The sequence below is a fragment of the Poecilia reticulata genome, chromosome 18 (genome assembly GCF_904066995.2).
Source record: "Poecilia reticulata chromosome 18, P_reticulata-male-v2, whole genome shotgun sequence".
Classification (NCBI taxonomy): Eukaryota; Metazoa; Chordata; class Actinopteri; order Cyprinodontiformes; family Poeciliidae; genus Poecilia; species Poecilia reticulata.
The window spans coordinates 15520980-15538505 of NC_088847.1; the positions used below are offsets into that span (position 1 = coordinate 15520980).

Below are 17526 nucleotides of genomic sequence, written 5' to 3' on the forward strand. Positions count from 1 at the left end.
TGAGTTTGTGAACATGTTTTATCAAGTACAGAGTATTGTGCACATTTACTTAAAAAAAAACAACAACCTTTGAATAAATGTATTCTTAATCAGTTGCATGACCTCACCCTGAACATTTTTGATAAATACTGAATACTGAATGACAAGTTTAAAAATAAAATTAAACAAAAATAATAATAATAATAAAAAAATAAAAAAACGGGTGAACATTTACTGTAATAGGTCGCTTTTGACATAGTCTTTGGATCTTTATCTCGCTGATGGACTCAATGACAACCCATTTTCTGAGTGATAGAAGCCACTAAATACTGTTTTAACTGTCCTGGTGTTTAAGACAGTCTTTGGTTAAGGAAAATGCCCAGAGCATCACAGATCCTCCATCGTACTTAGCATTGAGGCAACGAGGTGATTTTCCACATATCCATCCCTTGTTTGCACACCGAACCAGGAGAGCTCGGTGTTGACAAGCTTGATTTCAGTTCCACATAAAAGGCCCAGAAGAATTTAGTGACGTCTGCGTTTCTTTTTTGACGGCTCTTTGCTGTAGTTCTCTAACAGCGAGATATGGAAAAGTATTCTTTTCCTTTTTGTTGATTATACTTTTAGATTTGATTCACTTTTGTGCGCCTCCAGATTATTTAAGAGTAGTCCACCTCTTCCTGGTGAAAAGAAACATGTAGGTCATTGTCCAGGCCAGTGATCAGTGTTTTAAAGAAATGCCCCTTTGCATTATATTACATTTAAAGCTCTGAGAAGTAGAAAGAATATGATATAGAAGTTGTGAAACTGTAAAAGTATGGACAAAAAAAACTACCATAGTTCCTTTTATTTAAAAGACATTGCAATTGTGATACCAATTTCTTAAAATATAATATTTTCCCTTCTAAATAAATGCTAAAAACTATTGAAGATAAAATAAAGGATATAATTCTTCTAATCTTCTGACAGTGAATTCATTATTTTTGAATGCTGTCCATGCTGCCGTCAGTTTACCTCCTCCAGTGTGGTGTCAGAGATGCCATAGCTGGTCAGGCCAAGGTCAGCCATAGCGAGATCAAGCTTGCTGAAGAGGGTGGCGAAGGACCCGTCTCTGGCTCCACCATAGGGCAGGATGAAGGTGATCTCCTGACCGATGCTCTCCAAAAACGCAGCTTCTGGTACGTGGCGGCGCACAAGCCGAGTCACAGCATCAAGATCTGCTTTAACAGATAAAACAAAAAAAAAAGAATCAATTTAAAGAACTATGTACAGAATGTAACGTTTCCCCCCACCCCCAAACAGAAAGAAAAAGTATTCCTTTCCTTTTTGCTGAATATACATTTTGATTTGATTTGTTTTTGGTGTGGCTCCAGATTATTTAAGAGTAGCCGCCACTAAATTTCAGCAACGACATGCAATATTAAAAGACCTGCAGTGTGGCGTTGGTGCAGCGCCCCCAAACACACTGAAAAGGTTGCGTACCTGATCATTTGACATTTGCAAAAAAAACAACAAAAAAAAAAAAACACCTTCTCCGAACAAACTGTAACTCCTCTCAGTCATCTGCTCTGAAGCGGGGATTTGGTGAGGATCAATCCACACGGCGTTGCAGAACACAACACATCCATTATTGATCCAGCGCCTCTCATACATAATTACTGAAGCTTAACAACTACTGGCTTGGCACTTTGTGGAGAAGTAAATGGATCTACTTTACACTTCAGACTGAATCGCCTTTTGGAATGCACACGTGTGGTGATGTGGTCTGCTTGTTTTAGACTAATGAAGAATAATGGACTGTCACTTATAGAAATGTGATTCCTGCTGTTATGCTGCTTTTCTGTCTAGTGTTTAACTGTTGTGCAGAAAAAAAGGTGTTTTCCTTGAACTTGATGCTGTGCCCTTTGTGTAAAGGTGCGCTTCCAATTGTTCTGCCCTGTGGGTGCCTGTGTTGACCTTGCAATGGACTTTTACCCCTTCCAGGGTGTAGCCAACCTGGTATAAAATCGCAGCTGGGAGAGGAGCCCGCCACTCTGCACCCAACGAAGCAAGGAAAGGAAGGAAGGAAGGATCTGGTTTCATCAATCTATCTTTAGTTTGCATCTATAAACACCAGAAACTAATCAGAATCTGTGTATGAAGAATTTACTTTGTGATAAAACCCTCACAATTAGTTGTAAAAAAAAATACCATAAATAACTTCATGCTTAGTGTATACTGTTAAAAAAACATGCATGTATTTAAACTCATGTTTGCCGTCTTAGAAAGACTGGTTTAGTTTATACAAATAATTGACACTGAAGAATGAAGAGTCAAGGCCTGAGTTTAATGAGGTTCACTTTAACTGAGCATAGTTTATGTCATTTATGCAGTGCCGGCTGTCAACAGAAGTCATTTCTGATTATTACAAATTGAAAGAAATTAAAAACAAGAACACAAAATGACTGAATGAAGTATATAATTTTAAAGGAATCGTGTCTAATTTAGTAGCCAGTTAAAAAAAAAGGTTAAAAAGGTGAGTCACAAAAGTAAACATTAAATAAACTAATTAAATAAAGAATTCACTTGTATTCAACACTGTTTTCCACCGTCAGAAATGATAGTTTTCCCAGTTTCTATGCTCTTCCGACAAGTTTTAGAGTCTCAGATGACGAGAGCTCGGGGGGAGCTGTTGGTGTTTATGGTTTGAATAAAGTGGAAATTTAAAAATGTACAAAATAATAATTAAAAAAAACATCTAAAACATACTTCTAATTTTTAAACATGCATGCAAATGAACCTAAGTAACCGTGTACCTGTACGGCCAGAATTCTCCCACGTTTGACTTCCGAAGCCTTCATCTGGACTTTGCCTGGAAGGACGGGCTGTCTCCTGTTAATCAGAATTGGATTAGAAAGGCTATCATACCTTACCACTCAGAATGATGAGCAGTGCCTCCTCCAGGACTCCTATGAAGCATTAATCAAATAATGTGCCTCTGTAAGTTTGCACTTAATTAGTCTAAATAGAGCCGTGTGCGTACATCAGCATGAAGTGTGCTCAATCTGTGATGAAAAGTGTTCGCTGTTTGCATCTTCAAGCAAAACAACAACACATGAATAATTGGTCTCAGAAAATAGTTGAGTAAATCTTTAAAATTTTTAGAATAAAATGCATAGTTTTTGCTTTTTTTCCCAGTGAAATAACAATGACTAAATTAACTTCATTAAACAGTTGACTAATACAGAAAGAGTCTGCAACCTTTTTAATTCGAAGAGAAACTTTTGGCCCTCAGTCCAGCTAAATAAAATTTATTTAGAGCTACAAAAACTACATGACTTTTCGAGAGAAGACATATTATACATTTGGATAAAATCTACTATTGGAAACTTGTCATTTTTGAAGACCGCCATTTTATTTCTGTTTTAAATTTAAAAATAAGAATAACAAAAAGAGGATGTGTTGGTTTTCTACAACAGGATATTATTTGTGGAAACTTGTACAGATAAAGCACACAGTGTCAATCACAAGAAAAATGGATCTAAAAACTCACTGGTAGTTTTAATGCCATACGTGTCAAACTTAGGTTTTACAGGCCACCAAAAGCAGCAATTTAGTTGTTTTTTTTTCTTGTCCAACTTAAAGACATTTATTAGTTATTGAAAGGGCTAAACTAAGATCAGAGCAGTGAGGAGATTGCAATAAAGAACCTAATTTTAAGCTGCTTTCCTAACAACAAAGAATATGTTAAACATTCTTTTGAAATCTGTTTATACATTACATCAAAAGGAATAACCCTATTCCAAGTTATTGTAAAAATCCAAGATCAGAATAAAGTTTTTGTGAAATAACTAATCAGGTCAATATAAACTGATAAAAAAACGAAGGAACTAATTACAGAATGCAGTTTTCCAGTGATGAAAAACAAAGCCGTTATTTTATGCAGACCGTGACAGAACTGCCTCAACTGCTGTGTTCCCTTTTTGTATGCGCTTTCTATTATGTAGTTTCACCCCCCCTCCATGCATTTATGTTGGTTTTGTTTGTAACTAATTATTCAAAGTAGTGGAAGAAAAGTTGTGGCATTTAACTTTTGAGGGAAACTCAGCAGGCCCCCATAAACTATTCCCACTGCACTCCAAACCCCTAACAAGATCCACAGAAAGGAAACACCTTCACACTGCCAATGGCCACAGAAAGGAGTCGTCATAATCCTGCAGACAGTAGACAACCCCCCCCTGCGGAGGCAATTAAACGCAACCCAGTCCAAAAATAAAGACCCCCCGCCCCATCTGGCAATGCCATCAGGTCAGATCGCATGCCCACCACCAACGCCTCAGAGCAGCCCACACGCTGGCGCCCTTGCCGCCAGACAACCCATTCCTGCTCCACCATTGCCGATTTCCTGCTATCAAGTGAATCTCCAACCCACTGTAAGCAGGCGTTCCGGGACCCAGGCAGAAAACGTGACAACACCCACAGCCAACACTGGATGCATCACACACATTAGGCCAAACTTTCTGAACATACAGGAGAAAGCTGCAGAACCCCGCTACTCCAGCTGCTAAAAGCCGAGCAGGTGGACCATCTCTATCTATGCTGAGGAAAATTCATTCACCTCGGCAAGCAAACTGTTTGCAGCATCCGACAAGGTATGGGACTTTAGCCAGTTTAGACTGACTTAGCTGGCATTTTTCTTAACTCTTGGGGATACTCATAGACTCCGATGAGTGTCAGACTCTATGAGTTATTCTCTGACGTTTACTTGGTCATTAAATTGAAACAAAGTTAAAAGAAAAAGATGTGAGTGTAAATCACTGTCCCAATGCAGTAGTATCCTGACAGTTCCACACACTTCACTCCATAAAGCACAAACGTCTTGAGCCAAATACTTACATGACAGGATACAACGTTTTTACAAGATGTGCTTTATACAATTTCTTCAGATGTGTAAAAACTTTTAGCTGCGCTACCATAGGTCGAAAGATTTGAAAAGAACAAAGAACAGCTGTTCCATTGTTGTATGATCAAGAATTTTTTTCCTCATTGAACGATCTCATTAGCTGAGAGTATATTTTTCTACCCTCTAACTTCTTGCTATTATGCTTTAGAGCACAGCCAAGTAATAAATGACTGGATCTTAGTGTGTGAATGTGCATGGGGATTTGCTACGTTGCGACGACGAACCACTTGCACACATCGGCTGGAACCTTCAGGGTAAAGAGCCAAGGTTGCAGTTTGGCTCTTTTGATACTTGTGTGCAAGTGTCAAAAGAAAAGTTATGGCTTTGCTTTACTTTTAACATGCCAATATCCAATTTTCTCAAGGAGAACACGGATCAAATTTGACCCTTGGATGTATCGAATGTTTACTACTCTGCCTGCTAACAAAGGCACATACACTAACACATTGGCAAAAAAAAAAAAATCCAATTGCTTTTAAAACAAATAATTTCTAAAATAAAACATGCTTACCCTTTGTCTCTCCTTGGACAGACTTTGTTTGATGTTTTTACGCTGATTGGTCATCTTTTCTGTTCCGTCTCTGACCAGAGTCAGGTAGTAGCCACTGCCGAAACACTTCTTCAGGAAGAGCGAGGAGCCGCAGCATCGCATCTTTCCTTGAGAGATGATGGCTATACGGTCTCCTAAGATGTCTGCCTCGTCCATGTGGTGTGTTGACAAAATAATGGTGCGACCTTAGGAGAACCACAATAGACATGTCTTTTAGATAACTGCTGAAAGATAAAATAAAACGCAGGCTCCAAGTACGGCTTGTAAAAGTTAGTCATGGAAATCCAGACGAAGCGTTTGTGTGGACACGGTCTCCTAAAAAACGAGGTAGATATCAAAATTTGAATCCGCGTGTCGTCACTTATCTTAGCGTCAATTTCACTGTGATCTTTTTTTTTTCCTCGTGCCTTTGAGCGTGGTAACAAAGCAAACTGAAGAAAAGCGCGTGGGATGTGAAACTGGGACATAATTAAAATAACGATAAAGGCCTTCCACAAGCTGCTTTCCAACATTTCTATAGGAAACAAATTCCAGCTCCGTTTTGTTCCCAGAGTCCTTTGATTCGAGCGGCATCAAACTGAAAGCATTTGCAGTGACAAAAACGGCATGAATCGCACGATTATTCACAGGTGTTCTAATCCTTTTACATCACGCTGGATCAGATAACACATATTAATTATCACATACCCCAGAAAGTGAGGGAAAAAAACGGCAGATTTGTAATGAAGTCACAGCGTGGTCCTGTCTCTGCTGTCTGCAGGAAAGCAGTATCAGAGAGAAATGGGTTCTTTGATCCAGTCATGTTTTTAAGTAGCAAACATTTAACCTGTTACCTCTATTACATTGAAAGATAGCTGCTTTGACATGGGTTTCTCAAGTGATTTGTTATTAAAGTCTAAATAAATTGCAATCACATGCTAGAGACACACCTTTACTGTCAATGAATAAATAGTTTGCGCATTTGTTCAACCTCAAAGATGGCCTGATTAAATCCAGAAACCTTAACAGAAGAACTTGTGATTGCGAACATAAAAATTATGTTTTTTTGCCTTCTTTTGACAACAGAATCACTGTAGAAATAAATAAATTTTAAAAAAAATTTAAAATAAGGGGTAGCTGTTGGAGATATAAAGCAACTGCCCTCAATCGAGGCAGAAAGACAGATAGCGGAGGATCCAGAGGTGTGTAGCCACTGGTTAGATTTACTCAGTTACAATCACTGAACAACTTTGAGAAAAAAAATAATAATTGTGTCTTGCCAACATTGATATTTTTTTCTTCTGCCTCCATTACACATGACCAAATATGCAAATTACCCAATGACATCATCCAGTGACTTCCATGACAGCCAATAGCTACTTTCTTTTCTGAGGAGTTGGCAACAATGAGCAAAGTGCTATGAATACTTTCTGGATGAACTGTAGGTAACTTTTAGCTTTAGTGACTGCTAGCTTAGGAAGTTGTCAAAGTAGCTGCTAAGCGAAGTAGCCATTAGGTTACCGGTAAGTTGATGTCAGCTGAAATAGTCGTTAAGCTAAGTAGCAATTGTCTTGAACAGTTGTCAGTTTGAGTAGTAGTTTGCTCAACTAAAAGCCACTGAAGCTTTTAGTTTAGGGAGCTGTTGCTAGTGTAACTGTTAGCTTAAGTGGCAATTAGCTATAGTACCCATTAAATTAAATAGCTAATTAGTTTAGATTGCTAGCCATTAGCTTGACTTGACATATTTTCTAAACAGTTTTCCATATAATCTTATTGCTGAAGGCTAATAAGTACCCCACCTACCCTCACTTTAGTAGAATCAAACTTTGCTTTTAATATATTTTATATTAAAGAGTAAATGTGATATGAAATAAGCCTAATAATTATTTCAAAAATATTTACAATTTTTCCTCCTCTGGTCACAGAAGTCAAGACTTTTGTGAAGCTTTTCCTGCAGCATCTTCAGTTCTTGCCACCTACTGAGACACAGCTCTACATGTGTAAGGTATAAGACATCAGCGTTCTAAATTTAGTACGAACAAGGACTCTCACCCTTTCTGCACAAATGTTGAGGATGGTTATTACTGCAAAGGGTCAGGCACGGTGCTGAGCATGGCTGTTTTTTGCACAAAGTTAAATTTGTATCCTCACACGTCACATTATCCCGGGGATAAGGATGCACTGAGAGGTCATTAACTGTGGCCCGTTGCGGCCATTTTGCTTGTCCAACTATTTCTACATGCTCTCTCTCTCTCTCTCTCTCTCTACGCCACTGTGCCCCTGCCACCAGTCAAACTGCTTAATTCATCTCTTCACAGTAAAGCATTGCTGCATGATGTTTTGCCTCACAAACTCAGCCTACCTTCTACATAAACTGAAATGAAACAGCAAGGCACGCAATCCAGTCAATTTAACATACAGCAGGGAAATATGGTTTCAAAAAAGGGGACGGCTGAAGAGATTGCTTGCGGTTTAGTCAAACCGACTGGGCTCGTTTTTGCATGGGATGGTCAAACCTGGAAGATGAATGTGTGCGTGCGTGTAGAGAAAATCCGAAGAGTATCGAGTCGTTTGCAAGTTGGAGGAAAAAATAAATTTGTTTGGACTGCAAATGGCTCTCAAAGGTATTTTGATTTATAGCAAGTTGCAGCAAATTAGAGCATGCGGTAATATATCAAGGATGTGTTCAGGTAAATTGCTGTTTTACATACTCAAAACACATACAGCAAAGCAGTCGCCAAACTGTATTCTTTTATTTAGATTCCTTTCTTCTAAGTCAAGTGGAGACAGGTGGATTGCACAGTGGATGAGAAAGGCGGGATGAAAACATAACGAGCTTTGGCTTTGTAATAAAGAACAAGCAAACTCTATAACTGCTATTAGCGACAGTCACTTCAAGTCTTAAACCTCTTAAGTTATTTCAACTCAATGTATATCCTGTCCATTGGGTTACAAGTCCTTGTTCTTATTATAAAATGTTAACACATTTTAGACATTATGGTTTGTAAAACTCATTTGTGATTGTGGCGCAAGATGCTGTGTACTGTCATGGGAACTGTTTCATATGTCATTACTATGTTGTTTTTGGTCAATTTTTGACTGTTGCATGAAAAAAGAACTACTTCTATACTTTATCCCATTTGTCTGCTAAACATTAATTTGCATTTGTGTGACAGTTGCACTATGTATGGTATATAAAACATGTCGCAGTCCTAAAATAGTTGGTACAAAGGCTTAGTTAACATTTTCTTAGTCCCATCAAGTTTTCACTGCAAATGCAAAAACGTCCCATTTATTCAGAATTTATTTACGTTCATTTTGACTGAATTTATGTCATGTTTCGTATGTATGTTGTAATTTACCATCCATTGCAATTCATAACATTAAATTATGGGTATGCTACATATGCAGGAAATCATTCCAACTCCTTGTATCACCAGAATCCCTTTCATTTCTATGGAATAAAAATAAATTGCGAATTCAATTCAATATTTAAGAAACTTGGGGATAATTCTAACAAGGAAACTAAGTTAAACCAAAATTAAGAACTTCCCTACATTGAGAGATATACTAATATAAAAGCATTTCAAAAGATAATAAAAAAGGACACCATATTTTGTATCTTGTTTTATATACATCTTTTTTTAAACTGTGTTTTACCAAATCTTTTGTTAAGTATATCATTTAATATTTGATTAATTCACCTCAGATTTGAGCAGTCCATGCGATTTCCATGTTTGTCAAAGGCTGTTATAAATATAAACATAAACATAAAAGATTTCCTTGTTTAAATTTATTTATTTTTTTGCTTGTTTGTGTTTTTCAGCAGCTCAGGGTCAGACCACGATGGACAGAGACCCTGGACACACAGCCATACCGCCCGTATTGAAAATCTTCATTGATTATATAATTTATTCTCAGGGCTTTATCTATTTTGACTGGGGCAAATGAATAGTGAAGGATAATGATCAAAAAGTCAGAATTTTCTATTTCTATCACTTTCTAAAGTAAGATATTTTCTTCTTGTTTCTCTTTTTGTTTCCTCTTTTCTTTTTCTGTTTTTTGAATCCTTATGCGTACAAAAAAAAAACACAGAATGTAAAGTTCATGGAGACCTGTGAGTCAGACATAGGAGTCAATAACTAAAGTTATAGGTTTCAGATGAATTTGTTTAGCTTACGCCGACAGTTAAATTAAATATATAAAGGCTTACGAACATACAATATCTTTAAAAAGTACTTTATTTCCGGTAATTTTAACATAACGGGTAAAGTGCCACCAAACAAATAAGCCGCCACTCAGTTCAATAAAAGCTACACCCACTCTGAGACAAAGTGGTCAACCTGTCCATGCGGAAAAACCTCCACATTTAATAAGCTGTGATGAACTGTAATATTAACTCTAAACTCATCCTTCAGTTTTTCCACACAAATAGTCTCCCTGTAGCATTTTCCCCACATCCTTTGCCTAATGACAACCCTTCGTAAGACAGCGGCTCAAATAAAAACCGGAGAGAAACAAAAAATGAGTCATTCCGAGCAGCCACAATGTGGGGGTTCTCATTAGAACCGAGTTATCTGCAGCTAACGATTGGAGTAAAAAGGGCCTTGATTAGAGAGAGGCAGATGCTAATGACACAGTGAGGGCGGAATGTCACTCAGTGCACATTAAACATTTAGACATTTGGAGAGAAAATGTGCATGCTCTGCTTATAGTCTTCAGCAACCACAGTGTATATAAAGCCAGAGAGTGACAGGCTGACTAATTCAGCAGACAATTAGGGAGTCCGTCAATAAAAGCTACTTGTCTTCTCTTCCGCTTCGACTCGTGTTTGTACAATTCACAGTTTCTCTCCGTTTACAGTTGACTTTTTCCTGACAGCGGGGCTGAAAAGATACTTTTTAGGCTATTCTGAGTGCCTGATTACTTTAATAGCCTACATCTAATATTGCTGCAGGTTGAAAGGTTCAGTACAGGTGAAGATTTTGTTTCTTAGTCTAAAACGGTTCAAACAAGCTTTGAGCCATACATCTTCTTCAGTAAAAACAAAAGACTTCAAAACTGTATTTATTCCTGAATTCCCACCTTGTTTATATTTTAGCAGTAGTTCCCAAATCCCCCGGCGAGCGTAAGGGTCTACTCCTGCTGTCGGTTCATCCAGGATGACAATCTTTGAACCGCCAACAAAGGCTATTGCCACAGAGAGTTTTCGCTGCATGCCACCTGAAAAGCATTAAAGACAACACATAGTTCTTAAAACGTTTTGAAAAACGTTTTGTTTTTTTTCACAAATTTCCAGATTCTTAATCTGCTAAGACGGTCTTGATCGCTGTCTTGACAGTTTTCCTGTGATCGACTGGCTTATCTCAGTTCAGACGGTGGGGTTGTATATAGTCACCGACATAATTTCTTAAAACACACTATTATTACAAAATATTTACGTGTTTTCATTAAGTGGCGCCATCCAGAATTAATAAATACATGATTTATTTATTCATTTACTCGTTATTTATGTAGGTGTGTACTGGGTTTTATGCGTATGTCTTCACTGAAGAAAATGACTATGATTTGTGTGAACTTCACAATAATTCTTCTTGCCAAGTTTAGGTGGACATTGAATGTTTTTGGTTGCAACACGACAACATGTGAAAAAGCTCTGGGATTACAAATACTTTTGAAAAAAAGCACCGTTCTCACTTATTATTTAATCAAATGTAAATGAGGTAAAAACAATCACATTTCAAAAACAAAACACCACGTGGCTGTGTCAGAATTAAGTTTCAAATACAGACACAATATTGGAAAGTGATTATGGAATAAATATGACGAGACGTTTGGCCCTGTGCTCTATTGCCGTTTGGAAGCTGTGAAATGATTGATGGCCGAGACGCAGATGCACTTTCACAACAATAATTCTCAGCTCCTCTCTCTTAGCAGGCTCTTCAAAATGCATCCAGTGCGGTGCTAATGTAGTGGAAATGTCATCGTAGATCAACCTTGAAAGTCGTATTTCAGTGATTTTACTCACAAGCATTCCGTGACTTGGAACAATTTATCAAATAGGATCTGCTTGTGCCTCCCCAGACAATGAATTACAGAGCACAGGTACAGCGGGTGTAGAGGAGGAGATGCATGCAGGTAGCAAGATAGGAAGGAGTGGCTTATAATTAGCATGTTTTCTTTATAAAAAAATATTCTTACACTTATTACTACACATATCAAGACTAAATTTATAGGTCAGCATAATGCCAATCAGATCATAAGCGATGTGTCGTGGTACACTGAGCCTCACCTGAGAGGTTCTTAGCAAGATCCTTACGCTTGTGTGGCAAACCGACATCTTTAATCATCTGGTCCATCTCGGAGTCGACCTCACTGCGACTGCGTCCCTTCAACCTGGCGTAGAAGTAAATGTGCTCCTCCACAGTGAGTCTAGAAAAGTTTTAAAACAGCATGAGAGACCAGTTCAGCTAATGTGAGAAGGGGGGCAAGTGGCCTAAAGCAAAACTGTCGTATTTTTGCCCGCTGAAATGTTTGAAAGCAATTCATTTCCCTCCAGACATCTTTAGACCTTAATGAACATTTTTAACTAAGTCAGGGTTCCCACTGAAACCATTTTTGTTTCATGCCAAAATTCAATACTTTTACAGACTTAGGTATTTGGAGTTCCAGAAACTTTTTAGCAATAATAAGAAAAATAAAAAAAAACTTGCTAAACATACAATATATAATATAATTTGACAGGCATTTTACAGGAATCCTATTCTAGTGATGGGAAGTTACCAAGGAAATTAATTGGGACCTGCTATAATTGGGCTGTCACATTTGCATTGGGTACCAGAGTATCAGTTAGAGGCAAAGAACAAAGAAGTGAGACAAATAAATAAATTAAAAACATTAAATAAATAAATAAATAAATAAATAAATAAATAAATAAATAAATAAATAAATAAATAAATAAATAAAAAGGTAACATATGGTGATCAGTAAAGGCAGTTTAAGGAGAGTCTTGCAGACGGTATTAATAAAGGTCAATGCATTTCAAAATAAACACTGAATAATTATGTGTTGCTGGGGAGCCTGAGTCATTACAAGGCCTCATTACATGGAACAAATACATTGTTGCGCAAAGACCCACATACTTCCACTTTGTAATCCAAAGAGAGAGAATGACTAAGCCTCGTTAATTCACTCACTCATTAAATAGGACATTATGCTGCGGACACATTCCCAAATACTTCCTGATGCCGTCTATGTCGGTGCGGATGTCGTATCCGTGGATGAGGGCTGTGCCTGATGTAGGGGGGAACAGCCCGGTCAGAATTGACCTATGAAGAGAAGCAAAGGAAAAATGCCAGAATTTATTAAAAATAATAATAATAATAATAATAATAATAATAATAATAATAATAATAATAATAATAAATAAATAAAAAAAGATTACCCAAGCCATGCAGTCAAGTTAATTTCAGTATGGGTTAACAACAAAAAAAAGATCAATATTTGGGAGAGATAAAAAACTGTTGACAAATGTGAAGAGGTGAACCTGACTGAGTTTCTTCAGTTCAATAGGAATAGGCCAAAATTCTAGCAGGCTATTGTGATCATCTTGAAGGAGAATGGCCCAGCACATTTTATGTCATGCAACTAACCACATCTGACATTAAATAAGTAAAAAATAAGATAAATCTATTTTTTTCTGACGTAACAAATTTAAAGTATTGCAGCAAGATTAAGTGAACTAAAACAGGAAAAGTCTGACCCTCTGGTTAAATGTCATTGAGATATAAATAACTTTGTGTCTAATTATTTCTTAGTTTCTACTTCATTTAGTGAAATAAATGTCTTTGGCTTGATTTTTTTTCTTGCCCCAAATTATACTATGTATAGACAGTTTTCTTTCTTTAAAAAATCATAACTCCTAAAAGCAAGTTTGTTCCCCTATATCTAAAGATTGTTTTTTCAGTATAATATTTATTTTCATCATAAGGTCCAGGCAAACTGTATCTGTTTAAACTCACAGTTTAAACTGAAACTGAATAAAACTTAAATTCAGTTTTAGGGAGAGTTTAGATTCTCTTCTCATGACTTACAAAAAAAAAAAAAAAACATCAGCTATGAGATCCCATTTCCCTGATGAGGAGATATTGCCCTTAATAAAATCCACCGACACAGTGTTTTAGTATGTGACAGAGTCCTTACTCTGTCCTTCCTCTTATTGTTCCCTGTTATGTTTCGTTCCAGCGGCTCAGAGCAGACGTCTTCCCTGCAGCCCTTGGTCCTGCATCACTCGCTCTCTGTGTCACTCAGACTTTCTGGGCCACTGGATTTCATTTATTTTCTGTCACCCAAAACCCCAACCAGCCTTTTTTCAGCCGTTTCCCAAGCAGCAATTAGATAACTCCCACGATCGGTTGTAATAGCTGACTTTTTCTGATGGATGTCTTTACAGTAATATCTCCCTTTTTCAAAGCAGTAAACTCTGAATACATGCAGCTACAGTGAAGTCAGCAGTTTATGTTCAATTTGCACAAAGGTTGAGACAGGTTGGAAAAAATACAAGAGGATTGAATAATATGCCTCACATTGTGGTCGTTTTTCCAGCGCCATTGTGGCCCAAAAACGATGTGATCTGATTCTCGTAGAAGTCCACGCTCAGCCCGTCCACCGCCAGCTTCTTCCCGGTCTTGTAGATTTTGACAAGATTGCGAATCGACACCCCCGCTTTCACACTGGGAGGTGGTCTTTCAAAATATCCTTTATGAAAACACACATATGGCCCCAAACAGGGAAACAAGGAAAATGCATTTAAAAAGGGAAAAAAAAAAACTTGTTTTCAGCAAAATAAATTCTGAAAAAGCAAAAAAGTAAAAAAAAGAGAATAAATTTACATATATAAGAAAAATACATTGAAATTAAAGAAAAATATGATTAAAGTTGATCATGTTTGCAGATTAACTGTTTGAAGGTGTAACATCTGCATCGATATAAATGCTTTTACGTATTAATGTTTTGAGGGTTTTTTTTCATTTAACTTTGGTTCAAAACAAATTAAACTAAAATACAATATCAAAAAATGGATAACTTAGAATAAACAAAGTGAAGTAAAGTGCTAAAGTGTTTACCACACCTGCATCAATATTTACACCGATGTCTTTTTGAATACTATCGAAAAGTAAGAAAAAAAATATAAGAGATAAATGAATAAATAAAAACTACATTAGCAAAAAATTGGATACGTTTTAAAAAACGTAAGAAAAAAAAACAGAAGAAAATATGTTTCAAACTATAAAGGTTTGCATCAATTGCTTACATCAATTACATCTTTGTTTAGACCAACGTTTTAAGAATAATGAAAACCATCAAAAACTTTTCTAATTACGTACAATTACTCATATTCTGAGTTTAGCAAATTTCTGAGAGCCCATTTTGATCCATGAAACAACATGCACCCATATGCACACGCCTTAAAAAACTGAAACACAGAAAAGCTAAACAGAAAGTAACAGAAACAGAAACTTGTTACTAGGAACGTTAATTGGAGTTTTTGCTTGTTTTTAGCAGTTTCCTTCACTTGAAACTCCCGCTTCCCCCGTCACCCCTCCTCAAGGCACAAAGCACCATTATCACCAGATGTGACAAATAAGGTGCTAATGTTTGTTCGCAACCCTCCTCTTCTCACCTCCAAGGTCTTATCAGAACCGCGTTTCCCCACGGGACATAAACAGGCTGATGAGAATATGATCAACAATTGCAGACTAAGAAGTGAGAACTGAAAACGAAACGGGAGTTTACCGACGTGCGCCCCAGAGTCTGTCAGCAGATCGGGGCTGTTTTCAGCTACTGGTGTCATCCCACACCAGTAGGAGGAAGTGAACAGGAAGTACCACGGCTTAGGAATCCCATATTGACCTGCAATCAAACGAGAACAACGGTCGTCATATTTTAAAGTACACAATGAAGTCCAGGAGATGCAAGGCGTAAAATAGAAGTGGAGGAAGAAGAAATGATTCATTGGGTTCAGAAGGACATTGTTGCATAGACATTAATAAAATACAGAATTATGTTCAAGAACAAGAGGTTATTGTTTGGCAAAGCGATGTTGAAACAGTGAACAAATGCTATTTGGAAAAACTATTAAGGAGAAAACAAATGGCTACATCGCAAACTTAATCTTTTAATAGTTCATTACAACACAAGTTTCTCCTGCGGAGTTAATATTTCCACTCACAGGCCTGCATTTCAAATTTGAAGTGAGAAAAATCTACTCTAATGACCCATTGAATCCAGAGTTACAACTAAGAAAGATGGATTGCTCTCCCCAAAACCTCATTTGAAAATGATTTTCATTAAAATTTGGAACGTTTATTATCCTGTCCAAACTCAAGACGGTGAGATTGTTGCCACAGTGCACGAAAGTACTTCTGTTAGAATGTCGTTTTGCTAATATAGGCTACTGTGGTCACTGAGCATGTCAGCTACCAAACACAACAGCTTAAATGCTGTATTAGCCTGCTGCTGCTCTTGAAAAAGTATACAATCTCCACTCCTTGCACATTAGAACGGCTTTCATCAGCTTTCGACGCAACATTTGTACTATTTGTCATTTCTTCTCAAAAGCTATAACATAAAAACATTTTTAAAACAGCAGACAATATTGGACATATACTAATAATTTGCTTCAGATCATTACCTGGGAAGACATTTTCAATGTACCAGGTTAGCACCCAGTATAAGACGGCATCGGCGAGCATCATGGCGATGGAGATGATGAAGGTGTACGGATCCCCCTCCTGGGGACTCCTCATAATGTTGTGCCACTGTATACCGACGCCTTGCTCCTCATATTTGGAAAAGTTCTCGCACCCGTAACCAAAGGCAACACATGACAGTAAACTCTGAAGATGGGGGGGGAAAAAAAAAGCAAAAACAAACATTTTTAGTTAAGCAAAATTCTTAACTACTCAGAAAATATGCAAATGTTGCACAAAGTTCACCCTGCTCCTTTTCATCTGCGTGCTAAATATGTAATAGGGGCGAGCAGTTGGTTGTGTTAACATACTGTACTGTAAAGACGGGAACGGAGGAATCAGCTAAGCTTGGATCTGGAGTCTTGGGTGGATGCCTGGTGAGCGGTCTCAGCCAACAGAGCTTGGCTCACCAACCAACAAAAAAAACAATAAATGTGTGCTTTTCCTTTTCATTTCTCAATGAAACTAGGAGATCACTAATTAGGGAGTGAGTTTTATGAGGAGACGTGCTGAGTTGTTTACATTTTTTCCCCTTCTTAGTACAGTCAAATCCACTGCCTTTAAAGTATTCCCATCCATTGAAGTTTATCTCATTGTCTGTTACATAAAATCCTCATATAACGAAGCGACATTTCTGATGTCGCTTCGATGATGATGATTTGTGAGAAAAACACAAAGCTTTGCATAACTGAGAAATTGAAGGGTCGTGACGCAGTTTCCATTTTTCTCGCAAAGTCTGGTGTGCATTTTCTATTCAGCCTCTTGGTGGGTGGAAACCTTTTGCTGCGACTTCAGACTATTTCTTTACACAATTTTTAGGATTTTGTCAATTCTCTGGATCGAGGTAATGTGTGGACATTAATTTACAGCTCTTTCTATGGAGTCTTATTTGGTCTGTACTTTGAATAGGCCACTCTTAGTGGGTTGGTAATCATGCTATACTCTTAATTTTAAGATGGTAAACTGAACAGATGAGATGTTCAGAGGGATGTCGTTTCATAACCTAACTCCGATTTACACCTTTCCAAAACATTATCCCTTGTTCCTTGGTCTTCATGATACTGATGGTTCACTGAATAAATTTAAACCGAGGACCTTGCTGGACAGTTGTATTTAAAATTAAACTAAATTACACAGAGGTGACCTCTATTTAACAGCTATGTTGATTTTATTTGAGTAATCGGTGGCTGAATGATAAGTTTAACAACCTTGTATTGTTTCAATTTTACTTCACAATCGCACAATTAGTTTTGATCAAGCACATAAAATCCTAACAAGGTCAATGGAGGGTTGTGGTTGTAACATGACAGAATGTGAAAAAGGTC

The 17526-nt window shown here is 37.4% G+C and overlaps 1 protein-coding gene across 7 annotated transcripts in view; it reads right to left on the reverse strand.

The window, feature by feature from the left end:
* The window catches only part of LOC103480793 (phospholipid-transporting ATPase ABCA1), a 213883-nt gene that overhangs the window by 103092 nt on the left and 93265 nt on the right, over positions 1–17526 (reverse strand). For 6 of the 7 annotated variants that reach the window (XM_081600003.1, XM_081600007.1, XM_081600001.1 and 3 more), the window contains 9 exons: positions 16144–16348; positions 15246–15362; positions 14036–14207; positions 12647–12778; positions 11743–11882; positions 10536–10673; positions 5433–5656; positions 2775–2850; positions 994–1199 (listed from right to left, as the gene is read on the reverse strand). In XM_081600003.1, the coding sequence (XP_081456129.1) occupies positions 994–1199; positions 2775–2850; positions 5433–5656; positions 10536–10673; positions 11743–11882; positions 12647–12778; positions 14036–14207; positions 15246–15362; positions 16144–16348 (1410 nt within the window). The remainder of the gene's footprint in view (positions 1–993; positions 1200–2774; positions 2851–5432; positions 5657–10535; positions 10674–11742; positions 11883–12646; positions 12779–14035; positions 14208–15245; positions 15363–16143; positions 16349–17526) is intronic. The other variant, XM_081600006.1, reaches the window with a different exon arrangement.